This window comes from Chelonia mydas, chromosome 4, assembly GCF_015237465.2.
Source record: "Chelonia mydas isolate rCheMyd1 chromosome 4, rCheMyd1.pri.v2, whole genome shotgun sequence".
NCBI lineage: Eukaryota > Metazoa > Chordata > Testudines > Cheloniidae > Chelonia > Chelonia mydas.
This window is the reverse complement of record NC_057852.1, coordinates 45589407-45615099: the sequence shown is the minus strand read 5'-3', so window position 1 is coordinate 45615099 and position 25693 is coordinate 45589407. Positions and strand designations below refer to the sequence as shown.

At 40.3% G+C, this 25693-nt stretch overlaps 1 protein-coding gene across 8 annotated transcripts in view; it reads right to left on the bottom strand.

The window, feature by feature from the left end:
• The window catches only part of JADE1 (jade family PHD finger 1), a 99210-nt gene that overhangs the window by 22694 nt on the left and 50823 nt on the right, over window positions 1–25693 (bottom strand). For 4 of the 8 annotated variants that reach the window (XM_043545560.1, XM_037897201.2, XM_037897200.2 and 1 more), the window contains exons 2-5: window positions 23291–23368; window positions 8222–8304; window positions 8038–8103; window positions 4520–4677 (exon numbers count right to left, since the gene is read on the bottom strand). In XM_043545560.1, coding sequence (XP_043401495.1) covers window positions 4520–4677; window positions 8038–8103; window positions 8222–8304; window positions 23291–23342 — 359 coding nt within the window. In that variant the 5' untranslated portion in view covers window positions 23343–23368. Of the gene's footprint in view, window positions 1–4519; window positions 4678–8037; window positions 8104–8221; window positions 8305–14314; window positions 14439–23290; window positions 23369–25693 lie in introns of those variants that run through there. The other 4 variants (XM_037897198.2, XM_043545562.1, XM_043545561.1 and 1 more) reach the window with 3 other exon arrangements.

The window sequence follows — 25693 nt, the reverse complement described above, 5'->3', positions numbered from 1 at the left end:
TACAGATGTTACTTATACCAGGTTGTAAATCTCCTAACACAGACTGGGAAATGCTTAATCCTGCTGTGTGATTAGTGCCTGGGGGTTAAATTGCACTTCCTTATTCTATGCAACTAAAAATTCCCAGCAATCTTATAGCATCAAAGTCCCGCACAGCTGCAGGAAGTAAGGATGGGTACATAAAACAGAGGAGGAGTCATTCAGATATCTTTTAAAAGTGACTTGCAATGCTACATAAAATAATTCACCTTTTTAAAATTCTAGTTCATTAAAAGACTTACAGGTGGATTTAAGAGAAGAGAGATTACAAATCATCTCCTGCAAGAGGACCATGGTACTTGCTACTTTTAAACTGAATTGTTACTGACACACTTTAAAGACATATAGGCCATACTCTGTTAATGTGATGATAAGTACTATGTGCATGGGAATTAAATTAATAATAATAGATATAAATCAACTTACTGAACACTACAATAGGGATACAATTCTCAATTAAATTCTAGAGGATCGTTTAAAAATTCCATATACCAGCTAATATTCTCTATTAAATTCTATTGTTTTTACAGTAATTTTGTATAGATAGCTATTATTTTCATTTCTATGACATCCTAAACTCCTTTCCACAAGGAAATAATAATGACAATTCATAAAATTGTTTATAATCAGTCCCTCCATCACTTACCTGCTCAGATCTAAATCCAGGCTCGCAGGGATTTGCAGTCCCCCTGAAAAATCACTAAAACCTCGACTGAGCCAGACTTTAAAACAAAATCCATCCACTGTTTTTAAATTCAGATGCAGCTGTACTATAGCCTAATGTGGTTTGGTGGGGTCCCCATAGTGGCAAGCCAGATTTAATTAAAGCATATTCTGGTTGCAACCACGTTTAAACTGCATAAGCACAGTTGTTAACAGTTACTTGTAAGGACTTTGGAGACAGAGCAAAACACTTAAAACAGTGTAACTTGCTCTACACTTTAGTTGCCTGGATTTCTTTGACTATACAGATCCGGTAACTATGAAAGAACGCATCTACAGTGTACAGGGGCAGAGGTGCATTCCAGCCCATAGGAGTGGCTGCACTGCTAACACCTTGCCTTCAGGTAGCTGGTTCCATATGCCCCATCCACATCAATGTTCTCTGGATGTTTGCAAAGGAGGTTCCACAGTCTCTCCTTTATTTAACTCTAAGCATTCTGAGATTCAGTTTGTATGAAAGATGCTACAGAAAATAAAACTTAATAAATAAATAAAATAAATAAATAAATCTGTATCAAGTTCAGACAATGAGCCCAGCCTCCAGCTGAGTCCTCAGATCACGGCAGCCTCACTAGTGCTAGTGTGAGGGTTACTGCAGCCATGCTCCAGTGCCTCATGGTGTGGAGAATGAGCGACTTCATGAGAGAGCTCCATGGGGGAAGTAGCATGTCCTTCACTCTATTGTGGCCTAGCTGGCACATAGTGCATGTTCTCTCCTGTTCAACAAGAACCCTTGATCCACTATCCCTATATCTGAACACATCCAGTTCTGGACACATTTATCTAGTCCAGCCTCCATCATGGTACCAAACCAGTTCTGGTACATCATAGGAATCTGAAGCAGAATGGGGGGAAAAGTCATACACTGAATCTTGGGCTTTTCAGCAGGGGAGGTATCAGTCATTATATGAATGGCCCCAATATCTTGAGCCAGCCCTGGCTGTACTATACTGAATAATACTGTACGGCAATATTATATACTACATCTCACAAGGAAACTGCTTTAGCCTGACCACTGCTTTCCAAATATTCTACATACTAAATCCCCTACTATAGGGAAATTATAGCTCTCTAGGCAGCATCCTGCTCATGCTGCCCAAAATAGTGCCAATTTTCATAGGACCTGCAAAAATCAATTTTTTTACCTTCATGATGTAAAGTAGTGAAATAATAATTACTGTATACCCAAAAACATGTAATTGAGCCATCAGTTTGAGCACATGCTAGCACTGAGTCACCACATGGACATATTGCTGTAACCCTCATCCTTCTTCGCCCCATTCCGACCCTATTGTTTGTTACCGTAATTGGCTGCATCAGGGCAGCGACTCTGTCTCTTTGTTTCCTCCTACAAAGCACCTCGCTCACTGCTGGGCACTGTAATAACAAGAATCATTTCTCTGTGAAATGTATTGTATTTCCTCCTAGTCTACATCAACTGCCAGTGAATGTCATTAGTTCACTTTACAGTCACGCTTCCCTCCTACTAAAATTATGCACAAGATCATTACAGCATTTTGGTATCAACTATGGGATTAATGAGCAATAATGACCATTTGGCTTCCTTCCTCCAATCCCAACCAACCCTAGTCTGTCCTCTACACGCATGAAGGGTAGCAGGAAAAGAAACAAAGATGCTTCCACAATACTCATGAGGGGCAGGGGTGGAGAGAATCAAATGACTCCACTCCTTCCTGCAACAGGAAGAGGTGAGAGAGGGTAGGCAGGGCAGAGGGATCTTTACCTGGTGTTAGTATTTTCCACCTCTTGTGAGGTTATACAGACGCTCCCCGGGTTACGCAGGACCCAACTTACGCAAATCCGCACTTACAGAAAAAGTTCCGTAAGCTAGAAATAGGAGGGGTTTTGTTGTTGTTGTTTTTGCATAACGGTCGGGTATACATTTCCGACTTACGCAAAATTTGAGTTATGCAAGGCGTTCTGGAACAGAACAATTGCGTAAGTCGGGGAGCGTCTGTACAGTATTTTTATCTGAAAAATATAAAAATAGGGCATAGCAACACACAGCAGGGAAATCAAATTCTGCAGCAAAACACCACCATCCCCACAGAAAGGGAAAGATAGGCAGGGGCTAGCACAGTGAAACAGTGGGATTTTTAACTGCCCTGTATCCCCTTTCTCCTAGAAGCGCAGCTGTGCTTTAAGCAGCAACTCCTGAGCTCCGGGCCACTGCCAAGTCTCACTTCCTATTATAAAAACTAAAGAGGGAGCCAGCTGCTATTCTCTATTTAGTTTTTATAACAGTAAGTGAGCTGGGCTACAACTTGCTACTGAAGGGGAAGCCGGACTCCTGGGAAGTAGGAAGAGTGAGAAACAACCCAAAGAGTCAGGAGAGCGGCACCTTAACATAAAATAGCTATCAAAAATAATAATTTAATACATATACTCAGAACAGCAGAAGAAACGTTTTCCCTACTATTTTCTAACAACACGGAGACTGCCACACCAACTCAGATCAATGGCCCAGTATCCTGTCTCCAACAGTGGCCAGCATCAGATGTTAGTTTAAAAACCCAGTATAGACAATTACGCACTAACTTACCCAGGGGGGAAGTTTCTTCCTGACTCAGGCAGTAAGTGGTTAGTTCATGTCCTGAAATATGAGGGTTTATGACCCTTATAAAAATTTTATCCAATCTAAAGTAACTGTGGATATTCTTGTTATTCATATACATATCTAACAGGGTAAGTTCTCCTATTCTTTTACTATCAACTACTTTTCACAGTGGAAGGACACATTACATAAACCCTCCCAAAACTGTTTAAAAAAAATTTTTTTTTACATTAAGCAGCCAGGCTCTACCTGTAATAAGCCCTTCATTAATAAGCTATGGGTGCACTTTTTATGTGGTTACAGACACTTGGCCTACAGCCTCATGCCTCACAACACACCCCAGGCATGACAGATAGACTGCTAATGGACACTCCAATGTGGGTTATTGCAATAGGCTAATGACGAACAGGCATGTGTATCAACTTTGACTACCAAATAAACATATATACATACATAGTCCATGACCAAAAATTCTGCAATATTGAGTTTGGGTTCAGAATGTATTCTTCTTAAAAAAAAAAAAAACAATGATATGTGACAGTTCTTGCTTTTTCCACACCCCTATTTTATCTTCTCACAGAATTCAGCCAATTAAGCTATTGAACAGTGAAAACTCTTCTTGGTAAGGATCATCTTTTTGTTGCGAGTGTGTACTATGCCTAGCACAATGGCTCCCGTTCCATGACTGGGGCCTGTAGGCACTGCCACAATACAAACAACAACAATATTTACATGCATTAATGAATCGTTCTAACTAAGTACAATGAAGTTACCTTACATAATAAATATGTTTGCAACAGATCCCTGCCCCAAGGAGCATACAGTCTCATTTGAAACAAGACACAACATGCAAGCTAAATTTAAGTTATAAGTAAACAGAAAAAGGTTAGAAAACTTCATAAAACCAAATTAAAACCAGCAGTTTTCTCCAAGGTCTGTAATTTAAATTTGGCTTCTATATTCATATTCAGCTACCTAAAAAGAAGTGGCAAGATCTTCAATAATGCTGAACACCTGCAATGCCCACTGATTTCAATAGGAGGCAAAGGATTTGTTCACAACCTCTGAAAATCAGGCCATTTCTAACTAGATGGTTACATATTAATTTACAGCCTAGGCAGCCAGATGTGTAACTGGTGGCCCAAGCGTATATATGTTTGTTTATATTTCTCCAAACTATACCTGGCTACTGGTTCGGGGATGGCCCCCGGGCTAACTGGCACCTGAACTCCCTTTTCCCACTCCTGCCTCCAGGGGTCTGCCAGCACATAGTACTCATCAGGGTTCAGTTGGTAGGAGTCGGGTAGCTTCATGGCAGTGATCAAGTCCGTTCTGAACACCTGCGAAGAAACCAACCAAGAGAAAGAACAGAGACACTGACATTTGATATTTACACTCTATGATTCACAGCTCCAGGGTAACCATGGAGCAGTGCATAACAAGGTCACTGTACCAACACAAACTAACAGCCTATTACAGGACAGCCATTTAACTTCACATCAGGGGGTAGAGAGAAGGGGACATTGATACAAAAGACATAAGGCTGACGGCTCTATGACTCCTAATGTTCACACTGTGAAAGAAGCATAAGCCTGAGTGGTGCCCCACGCCTGTAACTCCCTCTGAAGTTTATGAGAATTGGGGTGCTCAAAGCTTCTCACGATCAGGCACCAAAACTGTAGCATTACCCACTAATAACAATGGACCCAATCCGGTTCCATGTGAGCACTGTACCAGCACTCCCACTGACTTAAACAGGACCAGGACTAAGCCCTGTGTTTTTCAGATTACAAGATCCCTAATCTAAAAGAATTCTAAAAATCCTCTGTGATCGTAAACAAGATATGACCGTAACGTGACCAGCTGCAATAGCAAATTCTAAGCACGGCAGCTAGTCTTGAATAGTTGTGTTTTTTTAAATAACCTTAAAGATCAACTAAAATGAGCTTCAGACTAGATCTCTTGGGGCACCTCCACATTCAGCACTAGCGTTCGCTCATCTACCATCTGCACTTTAACACACACAATTCCACTTTGCCTTTTCAAGGCATCAGCCTCTAAAACCTGCAGAATGTCTGGCAAGTTTTGGGCTATCAGCCATAAACAAGCAGGGATGCGGTCTTTAACAAGCCATAGGAGGAAATAAAAATGGATTCACCCTTGTGAGGAGTATGCCGTGCTGCTGCTATGGCAGCTCCATTCTGCCTGGTTTGCTACTGCCTCTCAGTGAAGCAGAAACTGAAGGGTGATATCACAGGCATGAGAACAGCGAGACAGCACCTGCCTACACATCTTCCAGCGCTCCCTGCCCCTTTTCCCCCCAACCAAAACTGCTACGTAACAGTAATAACTAATACTGTTAGTTCTTCACCCTTTTCATCTCAATAGCCCTTTACATACATTAACTAATTAATGCCACATACAAAGGAACGGATGTGCAACAGGGTTTTAAAGCAAACAAGCAATGAAAACTAGAATGTAAGATTGTAAACCAAGCCCTTTGCCAAACAGAACAAGGGAATCAGCCCATCCAGCACCAGCCAGGAAAACCACAAGAAAAGTTCATATGCAAACTCATCAATTTATGGCAGGTATAATCAGCAAGGCACATATCCAGCTCCATTCTGTATAGTTATGAAGTTTCAGGCAGATTTTCAGGAAGGCAAGACACTGTTCCTAGACTCTCCAAACATTGCTAATGATGCAAATTTACTTTACTTTACTTCAAATTTACAGATACTCTTGTGCTGAATCCCTAATCCAACTTCCATATTGGCTGTTTTGAGTTAGTATCTGACAACAGTTGTGTCTGGCTGTGGATAAAGCACAAATCTGTAAGGTATGTGCATCCATTGTGGTTGACACAAATCATAAAGCTGCCTTCCCTGGGGATAGTGCCTTCTTTCACATGCCATTAAAACACTTCAAATTACAATACATCATCTATAATTTTTTTACATGTTTTAGGGAACCAATCATTAGTCTGATCATTAGTAAAAAAAATCTCTATAGTAAAGTACAGTATAAAAAGCTTGGCCACATGATATGCCCAAATGTTTTTTCCCCCACTCTCATTCTCTCTGTTTTGCCCTGGATTTCTCATTGGGGAACATCCAAGTGTAACTTATTTTTGTTTTTCAAAACTGTTAACACCCAGTGATAACATTTTTTGAATTTCAGGTGCAAGTCTACATTTTTGTAAGAATAAATCCCACCACAATTAAGTATTAATTTGTGAGTTTATCAAGAAAAGAAGAAAAGGGTGAATATAGGTAATGTAATACAATAAAATGGTTTTTAAAAAAATCTAAACTATCAGTCCTGTGAGGTTGCAATCAAGAAATGAAACAGAATCCACAAAACAAACTTGCTCTCCCAGTAAACTAGCAGAGCCAGCCATAGGGTTTTAGACTTCTAGTGATTTGAGTAAAAAACAATATATGAAAATTTTTCAGTCTGATAGCTTGTGGCTAGTTATTTTGGCTACCGCACAAGAAGTTGTTAATGGAATACTTGACCATCAAGAAAATCCTTTCCAAGACTCTCTGCCTTGTGTCACTGTCCTTGCTGCTCTGCTAATTTCTGATGCAATCAAGGTGCCTGGAGCCAAAAGAAGTTTACAAAATTATTATCTCTGAAGAACTGGCATGCAGCACTTCAGAGATAGAGAGAGGGTGAAATCCTGGCCTTGCTGAAGTCAATGGGAGTTCTGCCATTGACTTCAAATGAGGCAAGGATTTCACCCTGTGAGTTTAGTGAGTGCCACTTATCTGCTGGCACACTGGAATCAGCATAGCATGCTGTCGCAGACAGAGACAATACAAGAAATAAGAACAAACAGGAGCTTGGGGGAAGTGGGAGAAAGACCTCTCAGACTTAGAAGAAAGGCAAAGGGAGGAAAAAACAGAATATTGGAAGAGCCACAGGTTAATGTGTGTGTGGCGGCGGGGAGAAAGAATCACCACAAAATAAGACTGGGCCAAGAAAGACAAGATCAGGGTTTGAAAAGTTATCTCTGGTCATTTACTTGATGGTCAAGTGGCTCTCTTTCGTACATAATACCCCCATGAAAAATTGATTATCCCTGGGGCAAAGGAAGTATACTGTCATCATGAAATCTAGCTAAATATGCCTCTCCCCCAACATCAGCCCTGCAGCATTTAAAGTACTCTGACACAGTGAAAATGACTGAACCCAAGAAATTTCACCTTCTGAAGCTAATACCTTGTTTTCAGCCACAGTGCAGTCTGAGGTCTAATGACTGTCTCAGACCAGTTCAGGCAAGGGCACCTGCAGTGGGTCATATACATTTGGTGCCTACAACTGACCCACCCAAAAAGTCCAAATTGATTTACATTTCCTTCCTTGATTTGAATTCCTCAAAGCACTGTGTATGAAGCTTAAAAGAGACAGATGTCTGGTTTGACAAGTCTGTTAACAAATAAAAACTATTAATTAAGGCCAAATAAAGGCTATGAAACTACTAAAAATAAACTTTTACTGTTCACCATAAATCAAGAACAAATAACCCAAACCAAAGAAAGAAAGAAAGAAAGAAAGAAAGAAAGAAAGAAAGAAAGAAAGAAAGAAAGAAAGAAAGAAAGAAAGAAAGAAAGAAAGAAAGAAAGAAAGAAAGAAAGATTTCAGAGCTATGCTGGGCTGGTGCCAAACTAGCCCAGTATTCATGGCTAAAAACTAACTTGGTGCTGGCAGTGACTGTGGTAGCAGCTGAACTCCCGGCCAGAGGAAAGGTTGCTGGGTGCCAGCTGAGATGGAGCAGAAAAGGAAAGAAAATATGATTAGGAAGAAATCTATTCTTTAACAAGGCACGTGTGTGTTTTACTAGACAGAGGTAGCAAAGTGCAAGTACAATTCCAGAAATACCTCAGAAGGTTTTCGGTCTTCATGTCTGGAGCATGAATTCCTCCGGTGTCGCGATCTGGAATGCTGGGACCAGGTGGACAAGCCTACGGGATAAAAATGATCAACTGAAAAGAGTGCTTTCATCAGTCAGAAAAGGACTTTGCTCACACTGTTCACACAAGTAGGCCAGTTGACTTCAATGATACTACTTGACTAAGTAGAGCAAGATTCAGCCTTTTATCACACATCTCAAAAAGACTGTTTCATAATGAACAAGCAGGGGAAAACTGCTGGCTCAGTCTAGCACTTCTGTGATCACTTCCATGAATTTTTTTTATCCCGACAGCTACATTTATTGACTTTGCAAAAATGACACTTTTATAGGCATCATATTAGAAAATCTATGGCACAACAGTTCTTTATTTGAGCAATACTGATCCAAACACAAATCACTTCCTTAGGATTAAAAACTATCTGGGAGATCTGTGGACAGCCTGAGATGAAATCTTCAAAGCTAATGTACTGATGTCCCAGCACATCCATGCAGAACATACTTTGTCCCCATGATTTCTCTTAGGATGGAGTTCTTTTCAAGGTGAAACAGAAAGCCATTCCACAACCAGGAACCCTAAGACTATATGATGTCTGTCTGTCTCCTGGCATGAGGAAATTACCGAGCATGGTCATGAGGTTTTTTATACAGTAACTCCTCACTTAAAGTCGTTCCTGTTAAGTTAATGTTGTTTCATTGTTACGTTGCTGATCAATTAGGGAACATGCTCGTTTAAAGTTGTGCAATGCTCCCTAATAACGCTGTTTGGCAGCCGCCTGCTTTGTCCACTGCTTGCAGGAAGAGCAGCCCGTTGCAGCTAGCTGGTGGGGGGCTTGGAACCAGGGTGGATCGGCAGCCCCCCATCAGCTCCCCGCTCACCTAAGTTCCCCCGTGGAGCAGCTGCCCATCAGGCTATCAAATGCCGGCAGTTCAGCTGTGCCTCCCCCCACTGCCATGTGCTGCTCCTGCCCTCTGCCTTGGAGCTGCTCCTGGGAGCCTCCTGCTTGCTGTGCGGGGGTGGGGTGAGGAGGGGCCTAATATCAGGGTGTCCCCCTCCCCTCCCCTTACCTCTTCTCCATATAGAGCAGGGTGGGGACAGGTCAGGGCTCAGGACTGAGAGAGAGACCACAGCTGCTGTCTCAACTTTTTAAAGGCAATGTACTTAGAGTCGGGTCAGTGTACTTAAAGGGGCAATGCACATCTCTCTCCCCCACACACAGGGTGTGTGTGTCTGTCTGCCATGCTGTCTCCCTTCCCTCCATTCATGCGGCCTTGTAGAGTGTGAGGCTACATTAACAACAATGTGCTAACCCTTGAGGGCTCAGCTGATTGCTAGTTCATAATTTAGTAGTAAGGCATTCCCTGGGAAATATTCCACTCTCTAACTTCACCTCAACCAAGCTTCACAATCATCATTGCTGTGTACAGTATTAAATCGTTTGTTTAAAAAACTTATACTGTGTGTATATATAGTTTTTTGTCTGGTGAAAAAAATTTCCCTGGAACCTAACCCCTCCTATTTACATTAATTCTTATGGGGAAATTGGATTCGCTTAACATCGTTTCGCTTAAAGTCACATTTTTCAGGAACATAACTACAACGTTAAGCGAGGAGTTACTGTATGTAGAATTCTTCAGCCACTATACTCAGGACCAACTATTTCCCCTGGTCCCAACATTCTTCAGAGTGGATGCCTTTAGGAAGATTATTCTATCTGAAGTCGGCGGGGGGGGAGGGGGAATGTATCTCACTAGAAATGCTGTCACAAAACCTGTGACCAAAACCTGCTTATGATGAGCCTGTGCTGATCAATTTAATTTAATCAAATGACATTTATTGGCATGACAAGGTATACAAATGTTACTCACGTCAAACTATATGACAATGGTGAAAGGAAGAGACAACACATTAGCATGATGGCGGTTAACAAAGGAGGAGGGAAGACTGGAAAATGAAGCACAGAAGTTGACACAGAGGATGTAATGGGGAGATCAGAGTGTCCACATAACCAGAGATAACACTGCAAAGATTACACAGCTCTGAGCCTTAAACATTAACAAACAAAGCAGGGTTGGCACAATAGCCTTAAGGTTAATACTCAGTTCTTTGCTGTCTCGGCTAGTAAGTGCTGGGAGCAATTTGTAGGCTTCAGCTGCGGACCATGAGAGCAGTATTGCCTCACATCACTCAACAGAAACCTGCAGTAGTATGCAAGTAATATGGCAATGAACACTGAATAAGAACAGGTCTTCAATCCTCCCTCTACTGGGAGCACAAAAAATTATTTTCAATGTAAACTGACTTCACAAGACTGTCACTCAAAAGAGGTAATACATAGTTGCTGGACAGAAGCATCCACTAAGCTATAATTTTACAACATTTGGCATCCCACTATCTTCAGGTAGTAACACATTTGTGAGTCTGGTTAAAAAAATGCTCTGTTACAGAGTGGTAAACAATGGATGGTACATGGAATGTTCACAGTGGCACAAGTTAAGTCAGTGTGTGTAGCAACTGGATAGAAATCCTATCCTTTAGGATAATCCCATCAGAAAACAGAGATATAAAGGGACACATTCAATGTAAAAGCTAATAATTTTGGGGTCCCTGTCTCTTTATATGCCCTCACTTGGGAGCACGGGCACTGCTTTGCACAGACATGGACCTGAAAACGCTGCTACTTATTATTTCCGGTCAAGAGGGCACAGGTGCATACGCTCATACAGTGAAGCACCCACAGAGACATACTTGAAGTCGTTGCAGGTACTTCATTTGACCCTGAGTCCTCCTTGCCATTGTTGTTTTGTTTTGTCTTATAATCACATTTTGATACTGTAAAATGTTTTTCTCTTCCTTGTGCTGCGTGAAAGATCCACACAAAACAGAAGAAAGTAAGTAAGGGTGATTCATTTATGTGCAGAAAGTCAACACAAGGTTTATGTACCGCTTAAGTTTCCCTTAAAACCTATTTTGAGACCTTAAGTGAAACTTAAGTGGTGCACTGGTCTTCTGCTGGACCTTAACACAGCGGAGAATTTCACTCTGACTGGCTATCCAAGATAAATAGTGAAACCAACCACAAAGAACTGACAAATGCACAAAGCAAATGAATGAAAAAAACACTCACATTAAACTATTTTTTTCTTTAGTTCCTTTCAATTATAGTATTTAGATGTTATTGTTAAACATGTAAGTAAAAATTATTCAGAGAAGTATGCTTTTCCAATTGACTTTGCCCCTTTAGGTTACACAGCCACACACACTTTTGCACCTAGTTGTCCAGATCTTGACATTTTTCCAATCTCAAAAACATTCAAGTCTGATCAACTACAGTCACAGCTATTGAAATATTTAGCTAATTAGGCTGTTGCAGCAGCAATCTAGCAGAACTGAGATTTCTAATTCATAGGTGGACAAGATTGCAGGTTTTTCTTACATATTGGGGGGAGGGGTTGTTTGTTTTTTGCATTCAAGGAACAGAATGACAAACTCCATTAACAAGATGTTGTTTTATTCTGTAGTTTCTGCCAGTAACACAGCTAGTAACTGGAAGTTTGTTACAGTTCACAGAATCATAGACTTTAAGGTCAGAAGGGACCATTATGATCATCTAGTCCGACCTCCTGCACAAAGCAGGCCACAGAATCTCACCCACCCACTCATGTAACAAACCCCTAACCTATGTCTGAGCTACTGAAGTCCTCAAATCGTGGTTTAAAGACTTCAAGGTACAGAGAATCCTCCAGCAAGTGACCCATGTCCCATGCTACAGAGGAAGGCAAAAAAATCCCAAGGCCTCTGCCAATCTGCCCTGGAGGAAAATTCCTTCCCGACCCCAAATATGGTGATCAGCTAAACCCTGAGCAGGTGGACAAGACTCACTAGCCAGACTCCCAGGAAAGAATTCTCTGTAGTAACTCAGATCCCAACCCATCTAACATCCCATCACAGGCCATTGGGCATATCTACCACTAATAATCGAAGATCAATTAATTGCCAAAATTAGGCTATCCCATCATATTATCCCCTCCATAAACTTATCAAGCTTAGTCTTGAAGCCAGATATGTCTTTTGCCCCCACTGCTCCCCTTGGAAGGCTGTTCCAGAACTTCACTCTTCTGACGGTTAGAAACCTTCGTCTAATTTCAAGTCTAAACTTCCTGATGACCAGTTTATATCCATTTGTTCTTGTGTCCAAGTTGGCACTGAGCTTAAATAATTCCTCTCCCTCTGTGGTTGTTCACAAGTGATACATGCATCTGGCAAAACTAGAACAGTAGCAGTGTGATATACTTCTGGATTTTTAACTATGTGCTTTAATTCAGCTCTAGTGATACGTTTACATCAATTGGAGATTGACAGTAAGCCAGCATGTGACTTTTTCTGAACAAGCTGCTAACGGACAGATTTTCCAAATCGTGTGTGTGTCCCCCTGGGAAGCTACTGGAGGTGGGGAACAAAAATAATCGTTGGCACATCTTCTGTCTCCATTTGTTTCATTAATACCATTTTGGTTAATTCAAAGTATTTCTCAGCTCTGTTACTAATAGACACTACAAAACAAAACATCCTCCTAAATGTAATTCTGTTAATCACAAGAGTGCAGAACATTACAGCCATGCCACTGACCTGACCTCTTAGTGCTGCATGGAGACTCAAATCCTATCACCATTTCCTAAATCTTAATACTAGTTCCTAAATTGCTCTTACATGCTTCTGTTAATAGAGAATCTTTACACAAGATTGGCCATTCTGGGAGGAATAATTCAAATTAGAGCAGACCTCTACCGAGTATATTTGTGGTTGATATTTTCTCCCAAAAATCTAATCCCTTCCTAAAATGAAGGACAGAACGAAGTTTCTTACATAATTCAAGAGTGACGGTTTCCTCCCACACCCTACATTTTAGATGATGAATATATAGTGTAACCTTTTAATAACAGGTAGCAATGGGGCTGCTGATTTTTTTTCTGGCCAACAGAACAGGCGGTTTATAAAACCATGCAGTAAGCGTGGGGGGACTTCTGGCTGAATTCAGATTTTACTGACCATTAGGACAGGCAACTGTAGTTAACATGTGACCACTTGCACAGGTTTCATTTTAACAGGGAAAAACATCCAATTAATGAATAAACAAACACATAAATAATTATTAAGCATGCACTATAACAGATGCAAACATCAACAGATTTAGATAACATCATTTAGAAACACAAATGCAACAAATTAAAGGAGCAAAAGAAGTGACACAACAGGACTAAATATAACTAGTCCTAATAATATGTAAAAGGAAAGATCTGATTCTACTTCCAATTAAATCAATGGCAAGATATCACTGGATTCAATGGAACAAGGATCAGCCACAGCGTTTCAACAAAGGGGGTTTGACTAGTTAAATTTGTCCATTCTTTGGGTAACCCAGGAACAATATTATTGAAATAACCAAGAAAACCACAAGAGGGAAAAGAAGGAAGCATGAAAGGCAAATCACTTTTCATTTCCACCCTTTAGTAGAAATTTGGTAGCAGAGAGATCTCTGAATAATCACTGAAGGAAAAAGTTCACAGGCAATTACAGATATTTCACTGATAAATTACCTGATTTTTATGTCCAATTACATGTACTGAAGAACATTCCTGGACTACAGGAAAGCGACTACCTGTCATTGCTAAAATAAAAGTTGTGGAGCAGGTCTAAAAACAAGGTGGTACTTTTGTATCATATGTGCTGTAGATAAACTTAAGAACACATGAATCTGTATTTTAGAGAGATTCTTGGTATTTTTCAGACAAAACAAATCCTCAGCATTAAAGCTGCACAACTTCTATGTCACCAATGTATTTCTAAAAAATAGTCTTCTCCCAACAGTAATTCACATGTTTCCCCAGTTTCAGAGAAAAAGACAGTGATTGAGACTGGCAAGCCATCAAAGATCAAGACAATGTTTTACAGTTAAACTCCAGTCTGTGTAAAAAAATAAATCAATCAATCAAATGGAGATATCAAAAGTCTGCACCATTAGGGGTTTTACAAATAAAACATTCCTAACTAAACAATTTACCTTGGGGAAAATCTTTCTTGTATACTACATGAATTAATTCTATAACAGATGGAAGATGGATGACAAACGGTAACTCCATCAGAGTTGTTGCACATGCCAAAATCCACATTTTATTGTGAATATGAAATGCACAATTTCAAAGCACAAAGTGTAGCAGGCATTGCAGCGCATCAACCTGGGTATAGAAACAATGGAGAAGTAATGAAAATTGGAATCCTTCATCCTAACATCTCTTTCCTTCTTCAAGTGGGCCAAATTGTTCTATGAGCAGCTTGACCCTAAAATACACCTTCATAAGCCTGGTTTACAAGTTAATAGGAAATCTTTATAACTAATGTATGACCATGACACTTTATTACGAGCAGTGAGAGGATGGTCTGATCAAAGTACTGTATTTAACCTACAAATAAAATCACAGTGATACACTTTAAGTCTTCAAAACTAACAAAACATTACCCAAAATACACAATCCAATCAGCATTAGAAAATCAGATATAAATATATACTCTTAAGGGACCTATATACTTCCTATCAACAGGTAATGTATGTATTCAGCTAACATTAACACCTACTGATAGTTAAGCATACAAATCACCCAGGCATTACTGGGAACAGAGACCCCTAGAAAACTCCTTTTTTAAACCAAAAAAAATGCCTCGTGGGTGTTACAGTGGGTTATATCGGTCTGTTTGGGCCTGCAAAATCCCACTATTTCAATGAGAGGCAAATCAGCCCCTTACTTCAAGTCTGCATTTTGTTTTCCCTCATCAGAAAACTTATTTAACTAGGCATAATTAAAAATAAATGGACAGTTTCTGGTTAAGAGAAGCAAGGCTTTGGCAGACCACAGCACTGGAGAGACAAGGAACGAGACTTATAGGAAGATGTAAGTAGAACAACTTTCCTATATTATCTGCAGAGACTACGCGCCTGACATTAGCCAAAGCCATATCTTTTTTTTTTTTTCGCTTGTACACTATTAATGAAATCACAAAAATACAGCTCCTTCAGTATTAGAAGAAAACTGTGATCAAGAAATTAGAGAAGAGACATATGTTTCACACTTGTGAAAAACTAGAATTTGTAAAAGGAAAAGAAAAAATAATGGTCTCTAACTATATCAATTTGTGAAATTACCAATCAAAAATATGTTTTGATTTTAGAAAGCCCATTAAAACAGAGAAGTCCTTAGCGCTACCAAAGCGCATCCAAAACCTTAGCAAATTCTCCCCATCCACCAATATTCCACTCAGCATGAAGATATTCAGTTATACTGTATATCATGCATAACACTGTTGTAAAACCACCTGTAAGGCATCCAGCAGTGTCCCAAGAGAGCTAGAGGCTGCTACAGCCTCTGAACACTTCAAAGCTTGAGAACACTGGGAGTCTAAACACACTTTTCCTACTGTAAATACAACTCTGCTACATCACTAAACCAAGCAGGATAACAGTGCAAAACATTTCTGACATGGATGCCTGCCTGGCTGCTGTTTTTGCTAAGTGCTGGCATTTCCAGCTGCTTATACTCTTTCCAGACTCGCTTTGAGGTAGAGTAGACACTGCTGCCAACACTACACTCTGTCAGAAAGATCTGCAGTCTGAGAAGTAAAAATGCTTAGTCTCCCTGTCTGCTGCCTGAGCTGCCACTCTTCACAGTAAAGCTCTACTTCAGACATATCTCAACTGGCCAATGGTCAAACTACAGGATGAAAATCCAACATGAAGGGCAGAAAGTAAACAGCAGTAGAGTATCTGAGGCTAATTTCCCCATTGTACTTAGTAAAAACAGCTGCACACGTATAAGTCCACATACCATTTCTCATAAACAGGGCCCTACCAAATTCATGGCCATGAAAAACACGTCATGGACTGTGAAATCTGGTCTCCCCCCGTGAAATGTTGTCTTTTGTGTGCTTTTACCTTATACTATAGAGAGTTCAGAGGAGGAGACCAGTGTTTCTCAAATTGGGTGTCCTGACCCAAAAGGGAGTTGCAGGGGAGTCACAAGGTTATTTTAGGGGGTGACGGCATTGCCACCCTTTCTTCTGCACTGCCTTCAGAGCTGGGTGGCTGGAGAGCAGTGGCTGTTGGCTGGGCGCCCAGCTCTGAAGGCTGTGTCCCGCCGCCAGCAGCAGCCCAGAAATAAGGGTGGCAATACCATACCATGCCACCCTAACTTCTGTGCTGTCGCCTTCAGAGCTGGGCAGCCAGAGAGGGGGAGCTTCTGACTGAGGGCCCAGCTTTGCAGGCAGCAGTGCAGAAGTAAGGGTGTCAATACCATACCATGCCCCCCCTCTTTACTTCTGTGCTGCTGCCGGCGGCAGCTCTGCCTTCAGAGCTGGGCTCCCAGGCAGCAGCCACCGTTCTTCAGCTGCCCACCACAGCCACCAGCAGCAGCAGAGCAGAAGTAAGGGTTGCAATACCGCAAACCCTCCTCCCCAACTCCTTTTTGAGTCATGAAATTTACAATTTTTAAAATCCTATGACCACGAAATTGACCAAAATGGACCATGAATTTGATAGGGCCCTACCTAGGACTACTAAATAAGTTAATATTCAGTCCAGTGGTCTAATTAAAAAAAGACTGAAAATGAATAATATAAAAGGTATTTTACATGCAGTTTGAAGACAGGTGCCTCATTTTTCTCATCTTTCGTCGTCATTTGACTTGGTTCTCTCCAGACGCTACTTTGCAGACTTTTTGTCCCAGAAAGCATACATCATCTTCTGTAGCGTAAGTCACCTAAGCCAAAACTTTCAACTGAGAGAGCCTAAAATCAAGCATCTAAATCCATATTTAAACACTAAACTAAAAAGACCTCATTTCTGAGGTGATGATCATGGGATGTCAATGGCAGTTGTGCACAGTTCTGAAAATCGGGCCTTGGAGATCTCAAATTGTGCCCTCAGAAATTAAGATACCTGTAATTACAGTTCAGTTTTGGACATTTTATCCATACAGTTTGGTTGGGTATAAAATGGCCACAAGCACATCTTCAGAGTTGGAAAACTCTTCACTTTGCCTGAGTTATAGGCCCTCCATATGGGGGAAAGGGATTCTCTGCATCTCAAACAAAATCTCCTTTTGTCATCTGACAACATATTTGTTTCTGTTCCTTTCCAGATAATTCATTACAACGACCAAATATCCATTAGTAGTAGCCACGTTCTTCAGACGGATTCTTCACAGGGAAGTTAGGATACACATCGACTCTTGATCAAAACCTATATTAAGTAAATCAGTATTGTTTACCTTGGATTCTACTATGTCAGGTTACCTATAGGGATGACCAGGACAATGATATTAGAGTGCAATTCTGGTTACACTGCATTTCAGCTTGCTTCTCCAAAGCAAAAGAACTCCTCATTGAGATCCCAGGTCTGGTGTTAATTAGGTATTAGCTCTAAATCCTTTGAATCTTTTGTGTTTCTACCTGACTTTCAGCTTTAATGGCCTGTCTTTCTGCAGTGACAACCTCTGCTGAATGTGCCTCCAATTTTGCTTCCAGATTAGATAGTGTATACTGTAGAGTGCTCGCCGTTAACAGCTTCAATGTGTTCATCTTCCACAGAGTTTCACATCTTATCTGAAGATGTATAGGACAAGGAATATGCCTTCTTAGAAGTGCCTAATATGCTTTTGGGCACGATAACATAATAAACAGTAATCTGAAAGACAGCATCTTTAGGAGCATACTGCCTTTATGCAGTGTGCTTGGGTATCAGCTCAGTACACTTGAGAAGGACAAGAAACATATACTGAATCAGCCATCACTATGGATACAACTTTGTCATGGTAAAAATAAACAAAATTCGTGGCACAATCACGGCAAAAAATAGATATTTCACATGGCAGTCACAGCAACCCTGTGGACATTGCTGGTTAATTCACTTTGGTCTAATATTCCTCTTTGAAACAGGACTAGATCAAATTAAATGAACAAACTGTTAATGTGCAGCAGCTGATCAAAATGAAGGCACTTTTAATGCACAGTAACTAATCAAAGCAAATGAATGGACTCTTACTGTAGACCCTGCTGCCGCATATTAACAGTTTGTTAGTTCACTTTAATCTAGCCCTGTTTCAAAGAGGACTAGATCTCAGCAAATTAATGAATTGTTAATGCATCACAACTGATCAAAGCAAACAGACTGTTAATGTGTGGCAGCAGGGTCCATATAAATGGCAAAATTCATGGTTTCATGGCAACAGTAACTGCCGTGACATAATCATATCCTTATTCATCATTGCTGCCTCTTGTGAGTTTTCCTTACAAGGCTTCTATTCAAATACTGAGCATACTCAATTTTGTTTAGGCTGTAAGATCTGACAAGATCGCATAGTGATATGGACGCAAATACAGAAGGTACTCAGACAGACATTGAAAATCTGCAATGAATCTAACAATAAAACTTCAGAGACACAAGGTAGGTGAGGTAATATCTTTCATTGGACCAACTTCTTTTGGTGGAAGGGACAAGCTTTTGAGCTTCACAGAGTTGACAGAGAGCTCTGTCTACAACAACATTTGCAAATAAAATTTCAGAAATTACTGCAGTGGAATGACTTCACAACAGGAAAGAACTAAAGTGGGCCTTGTGAGTATGAAATATCCCATGGGATCCATGAGTTCGCCACACTTTTAGAGGAGTGGCACAAAATGAGATATGTGCATATGCAAGGTCAAGTGTGCATTGTCAAAGGTAATAAAATATTCAGATGTATACTGCTGAGAGAGGGGAGAACAGGAGGGAACCTGCATTAACTTAATGTGGATAGTGTACGTTCACGATTTTAGTGCCGCACATAGTGTAATTGTGTGAAATTGCTGTAAACACACCACAGGGATCATATGGTTCAAGAGGAGTAATTGGACAGTTACTGATAATATTTTATTTTTGTGCAACATAGACATTGATTAGAGAGGGGAGGCTGTTGTTTTTTATGTTTTGATGATGAGTGTGTTTTTTCATCGCCAAGGATCATCACATCATAATATGTCACTACAATTATTATTATGATTGTAATGGTGTGCCAATTGAGGTGAGGTTGATGGATTAGCAAATCCTCCAGCAGCAGAAGCATGAGAAAGGGAACTTGGATTTAAGAAAATGTGTTTCGGGTTGTGTTTGCATCCAGACCTTATATATAGGTAGGGCTCTACCAAATTCATGGTCCATTTTGGTCAATTTCATGGACATAGGATTTTTAAAATTGTAAATTTCATTATTTCAGCTATTTAAATCTGAAATTTCACGATGTTATAATTGTAGGGGTCCTGACCCAAAAAGGAATTGTGAGGGGGCTGCAAACTTATTGTAGGGGGAGGGTTGCAGTATTGCTACCCTTACTTCTGCGCTGCTGCTGCTTGCGGTGGTGCTGGGCAGCTAAAGAGCAGTGGCTGCTGGCTGGGAGCCCAGCTCTGAAGACAGAGCCATTGCCAGCAGCAGTGCAGAAGAAACACCCGTCTCTCCCATGAAATCTGTATAGTATAGGGTAAAAGCACACACAAGACCAGATTTCACAGTCCATGATGCATTTTTAATGGCCGTGAATTTGGCAGGGCCCTAGTCACAGGGTTATAGTTTCCCTGTCACTCAAACAGTACCTGGTATTATGTTTCCCATTCTCTGAGAATGCATTTATACAAAATCTGAACTCATAGCCTTGCTTCCATGTATTAAGCTAAATGCAAATAATTGCACCATAGTCTGTTGATTTTTAAAATAAGAAAAATATTAAAACACAAACTCTACCTTTACATTTAAGTCTTAATGAGAGACAAATGCTTGTTTTTTATTAATTATTATTATTATTATTATTATTATCGCCTTGTGAATATGTAGGCTTCTGCTCTCAGGAAAACAAAGCACCTATTCCCTTTAAGGTAAAAACTATTAGGGCAGGCATTAGTGGACAAGTTAGGGTCAGCCACTAAGGGGTCATCAGTGGACAAGTTAGCCCCAAATTATACACAGTCAGGCTCATACTGAAGCCAAAATGCCTGGCCACACTTTCCCATTGAGTTGTCTCTTGAAAGACTATTCATCCTTTGGTTGTGGGTTTAACAGTTGGGGGCCCAATCCTACCCATTAATCCCAGTGGTAATTCTGCCAATTAGTTCAGTAACAGCAATGTCAAACTCTAAAGCTGTAGTTCTGCACTATTCAATGTGGCATGAGTGCACTAAGCTCACGGGAGGTCAAGAGGCACGAGTGACTCTGATGAGAAGCAGATGTTAGGCAAGAGGATTCCAACTAAGTGTTGATTAAAATTTTAATTTTTCAATTAGAAGACAGCTGTTTGAAGTGCTTAGAATAGTAGATTTAATTGTCTTGTGCTTCTGAAGTCTTTGAGGAGAAAAATGGTTTGTAAAAAGCTTGAAATCTTTCAACAAAAACGAGGAGGCAAAAGTTCAGAGAATTCTCTATCTAGTGCTTTATCACACAGGGAGGCTCTAGCTAAACTGCAGAATAAATGCTTGTCGCAAGTACTGCTAGTGAAGCGGATCAAAGAGATTGCTGATAAAATAATTATGTGTCTGACTCTGGAAATTAAGATAATAACAATAGATATTAATAATCTGACCAAAGAGAAGAAAGCATGAGAAGGTGAAGCAGAGAGAGTAAGATCTCTTATCCCACTCACTGGCAAATTTACAACTTGGAGAACAAGGCCTAGAACTATGATTCTTCAAACATTTACTACTGCTTGTGATGCTTACTATATTAATTAAGAGAGTCATGGAAAACCGAGCAGCCAATGGGAAAGGAATTGTGCTAAGATTCTTGTTCGGGCAAATCAAACAAGATATTTGTATTCTCCAGCTTTGTAATTTATGCAGTTGTCAAAGGCATTATCCTGGTTCTAATCTGGTCTACATGGGTACATGTCATCTGGGACAAAAGACACTATATATGTGCAAAGCATTATTAGGCCAGATCCTGAGGTCTTTAATTAAAGCTTAAACAAAATCCAACAGAAAGTTATTGGGAGACTTTCCACTGACTTCAGCGGACTTTGAATCAGGCTTTTAGGCCCTGATCCTGCAGCAGGAGCTATGTAGGTGGACTCCTGCACCCATGTGGAATCTCACTGACAATAGTGGGGGTCTGCCTATGTAGACCTAATATCAGGACCTACAACTTAACCCTTACATAGGCAAACTGCTATGGAAATCAGTGTGTGAAAAAAGGAGTGGAGAAGGTGAAAAAAGAAAAACCGGACTTTACTGGGAGTTTGCCTGAATAAGGAGTAGATAAACAGTAAGGGCTCTTGGGATTTGGCCCCTTAATAAAGCTGGGAGAACCTCATGGAGTTGGAGAGTTTGAAAAATCTATTAAGCTATTTTTGGATTCGGGAACAAGTGTTTTGGCATTATGTTAAAACAACTTAAATCCTTCCAAAGAAGATTAGATGAAAAAGAAGCAAACATATCTTTCTATAGAGAATAGAAAGTAACCCTCAAAATTCTATATACAGTGTATTTTCATCTCCCTCCGTCCACCCCCAAACTCCCTTTTTTACAGTCTCCTTGTATTTCACTTTGATCATTGTGCCATTTTCACCTTATATCTTCATCTGGTTTTTACTCTGACCCCTTTCTGCTCTTTGTATCATGGACCTTTTAAAGTAGAATCTGAACTAGATAATCTTTGAGTTGAAGTTTCAAACTGTGACAGTTGACTGGGTCTGAAATTCAGTAGAACAAGTTCACTCATCTGTTATTTCATTATATCACTGCTTTATATATTGGAATATCCATCTCTTCAAAAATGAAGTTGTGTTTTTCTAATAATCATACTCATTTTTTGAACAAGAATCTGATACATGCTAGTCAGAGGTCTAAAACGGCTAGCTAGGATAAAAAATACCTGTGTTTTTATGCCCGCTGTGAGTTAAAGGAAAAAAGTAGTTGTGTACTATTTATTACACAGTGTTAACTAACAAATTGATTATCACCTTTCTATGTAATAATAAAGTATAACTTAGTAGTAGGTCTTGTCAAATAATTCAAAATGTATTTGTTAAATTATTTGATAAATACCTGTCAGATTTTATTAATATTTTCTCCAAATTATTATTTCAAGTATATACCACTTCCTTCCTCTCTTGCTTTTGTTGCACTTTCTTTCCAGGCTTCACTTGGCTTCATTCTAGCTTTTCTTTACTATTGTCTAAAATTACTTCGTAGTTTGAGACACAAATCCAACATATGCATTATGCTCATCTGTAGACCTCAAATCAAGAATTTCCCATAAGATCTGAGATGATGTGTGACATAATGATAAAACCTCTGACCTGTCATCCTGAGAGGCTTCAGCGTCCATGATGCAGTGGCCCCAAACCTGCTCACTGCACTTCCACATCTGTTTTTTCCTAGGTAATCTCTGTATGTATATACACAGCTGGGCTTTGTTTTCTGACTGGCTGTAAGAAACACCCTTTTATGCTGGACATATCCCCATGTCCTCTAAGTGTAGTCAGGATTCTCCTTGTTTCCAGGCAAGAAGCGACCATAATGGTCCATCTCTGGAAGTTCATAAACCTAGTCAGTTTACAAAACATTCTTGCAAGTAGCTCCAGCCACCAGAAAGCCATGGAATAGAGGATCTAGTGAGTTACTAGGACCACATATTAAGCACAATGATTGACATTCTGGCACTGATGTGCTAATTCTGTTCTTTTAATGATAAGCTGTATTGCTTGCACCACAAAGGACCTTTAAAAAAATTGTTTCACCTTATTATCAAACACTCTATAATCAACAGCAAGTCTTGGGGGATCCTGTTATCTACAGCTCACCTATTCTGAAAATATTTTTAGAACAGTTTCCTAATATTTGTGTTCTCCAGCTTTCTGTGACCCAGCTGCTATGCAAAATACCTCTGTTATGTAAAATATTACATTAAAATATGGTTTCAACAAACTCATAACCTAGTGCACTCCAACCACAACAAAGGAGCACTTACTGCCATTGTCATCAGAATCCTCACTGCTGCTAGGAAGCCGACCTCGTTTCATGATCTCAACGGGAAACAGCTGGTGGCCTGTAAAGAAATGAGACAGCACTTAACCCAAGATAATACACAACCATCAAGTTGTGTTTCAGATGACATTCCAGGATTTATAGCACACAAATGAAAAAAAACAGCTTTAAATAGCATTTAAAATATAAACAGTAAACATCCAAATGATGAGTAACTAGACATATATCATATGGGCAGGTGAAAACGTGATTTAAGGAGGTGTGATGACAGTTCTGTGGTCACATTCATCTCAAGAAGCAAAAGCGTATTTTTGTGTTTTCAGAAGTCTACAATAGGTGAACCCTACAGTAAAAGTACTCTCACTGGTTAGATTTTCCTCCACCCCACTGTGGCTCTAGATAAGCAATAAAATTATAGTAGTATTGCCTCTGTAAATATGTACATTGGCTGATATGCTTTTAAAGCAATTTCAGTCCTGATGGAAGGTGCCAGCCTAACAGCACTGGAGAAAAAAGTCTTCCATTTATCCACAGAGCACTGAGCAGCAATGCAGGCTTCCCTTCACTAACCAGCTAATGTGCGTCAACCATGCTCTGGAACATAGGTTCTTAAACTATGGTCTGTGGACCCAAACTCCATTCAGGTGGTCTGCGGATAGTTCCCTCTGAGGTGCGCGCCTGGGTGGTCGCACACAAGAGAATGAAGGGCCACCCACCTAGTTAGTGGAGGTGCAGGCGTGGCTCCACTAATTAGCTACCTGGACCCTGGAGATGATGCACATGTAAGGTGAAGTGGTGGCCCTGGGGGAAATAGGAGGTAGGTGGGAGGGGGCAATGGGGTGAGAAGAGGGGGTGAGGGAAATTTGAGACGTGCAGGAATGCAGCGGCCAGGGAGAGACGGCCCTCCTTCCCAGCCCCAGCTTGGGGGCTGCCGTGGCGGCGCGAGAAACCCCCCTCCTTCCCAGCCCCAGCTTGGGGGCTGCCATGGCGGAGGAGAAACCCCCCTCCTTCCCAGCTCCAGCGCGGGGGCTGCCGTGGCAGGGGAGAGAGGGCACATCCATTGCATTAGAAAGGTAAGACTACTGATATTAAAATATGAGTTGTGTGCTTTTATTTGTAGAACAAAAAAATGTTATTACTTTTTTATATATAGCGCTTTTATCCAAACGCTTTACAATAGTTAGCTAATGGTACAAACTACATTTGGAAAGATCATTATGTGGTCCACCGAGACCCTCAGCAATTTTCAAGTGGTCTGCGAAAAAAAAAGTTTGAGAACCACTGCTCTAGAAGAAACCACCTCTGTGATGACAGAACAGTTCCCTCCTCCCAAGCATGCTTTTATTACCCTCCCTGGCCTAATACCAATTGTTATGCTGGCTTCTTTGATACAGCATGCCTGTTCCGGAGGAGCTAGACAGACCCCCCAACTTGTCATACAGAGGCTGCTAGGAAACTGCTGGATGGCAATGACTTTCAGTAACTATCAAGCTGAGCTGCCCTTGAACCTACTGACTTAGAGGTGAAAGGTTGTGTATCTTAACCCCAATACCCCAAGCAGAGGTGATATGTTCTAATGTTTTATTATGTGGAATAATTCTAAATTAAATTTTCTTTAAGGTCTTCAATAGCTGTTGAACATCGACATGTAAAAGCCCATAAAAACTGAAGTTAAAAAGCGGAAACATGACATGACAAGTGTAGCAAAGCATGTTCACCATGAGTTAAAGTGACAAATATTCTAGGGTGTACATCAAATTCCATGAGTCTTCATTTGTCATGTATCAACTGTAGTGACAATGAGAACTGAGTGATGCATTAGCAGCAAAATGCCAATGCATACCTTCTAGGGGCAGATTCAGAAATCAGATGCCTAAGGTTTTCGATTCTTACTTGGTGCAGAAAATCTAAACCTGGTGTTCTCATATAAACTGGGATTTCTTAAGAACCTTTCAGCAAAACAGCTCCATGCTGTAGGGGCCAGTGGAAGAAACAGCTTCAATACATAACCAGGTTCAGAGAAACAAATATGTCTAATTGTAGTAAAACAATACTTTAGTGCTTTCAACTTTTGTAAGAACAATTCCCACTTGAAAAGAGGGAAGTCTTGACCAAAACCTGCTGATTGTATGGTTTTATTGGGACTAATACCTTCTCAAGCAAAATTACTCATATACAGAAAGGGTAAGGGTTTTTTGCTTAATTAACTCCCATTTTATCATCGTTGAAAGATCTTGAGTAATGAAAGCCACAATTATCTTTTACTTCTCCAGGAAACCTGGTACAATAATAAGGGTTGATGCATTGGCGGATTTTCCTCCTTTGTGGCACAAGTATATGCAAACTTGTTATGTAAAATCAGTAAGATTGATTTATCTAACCCAAA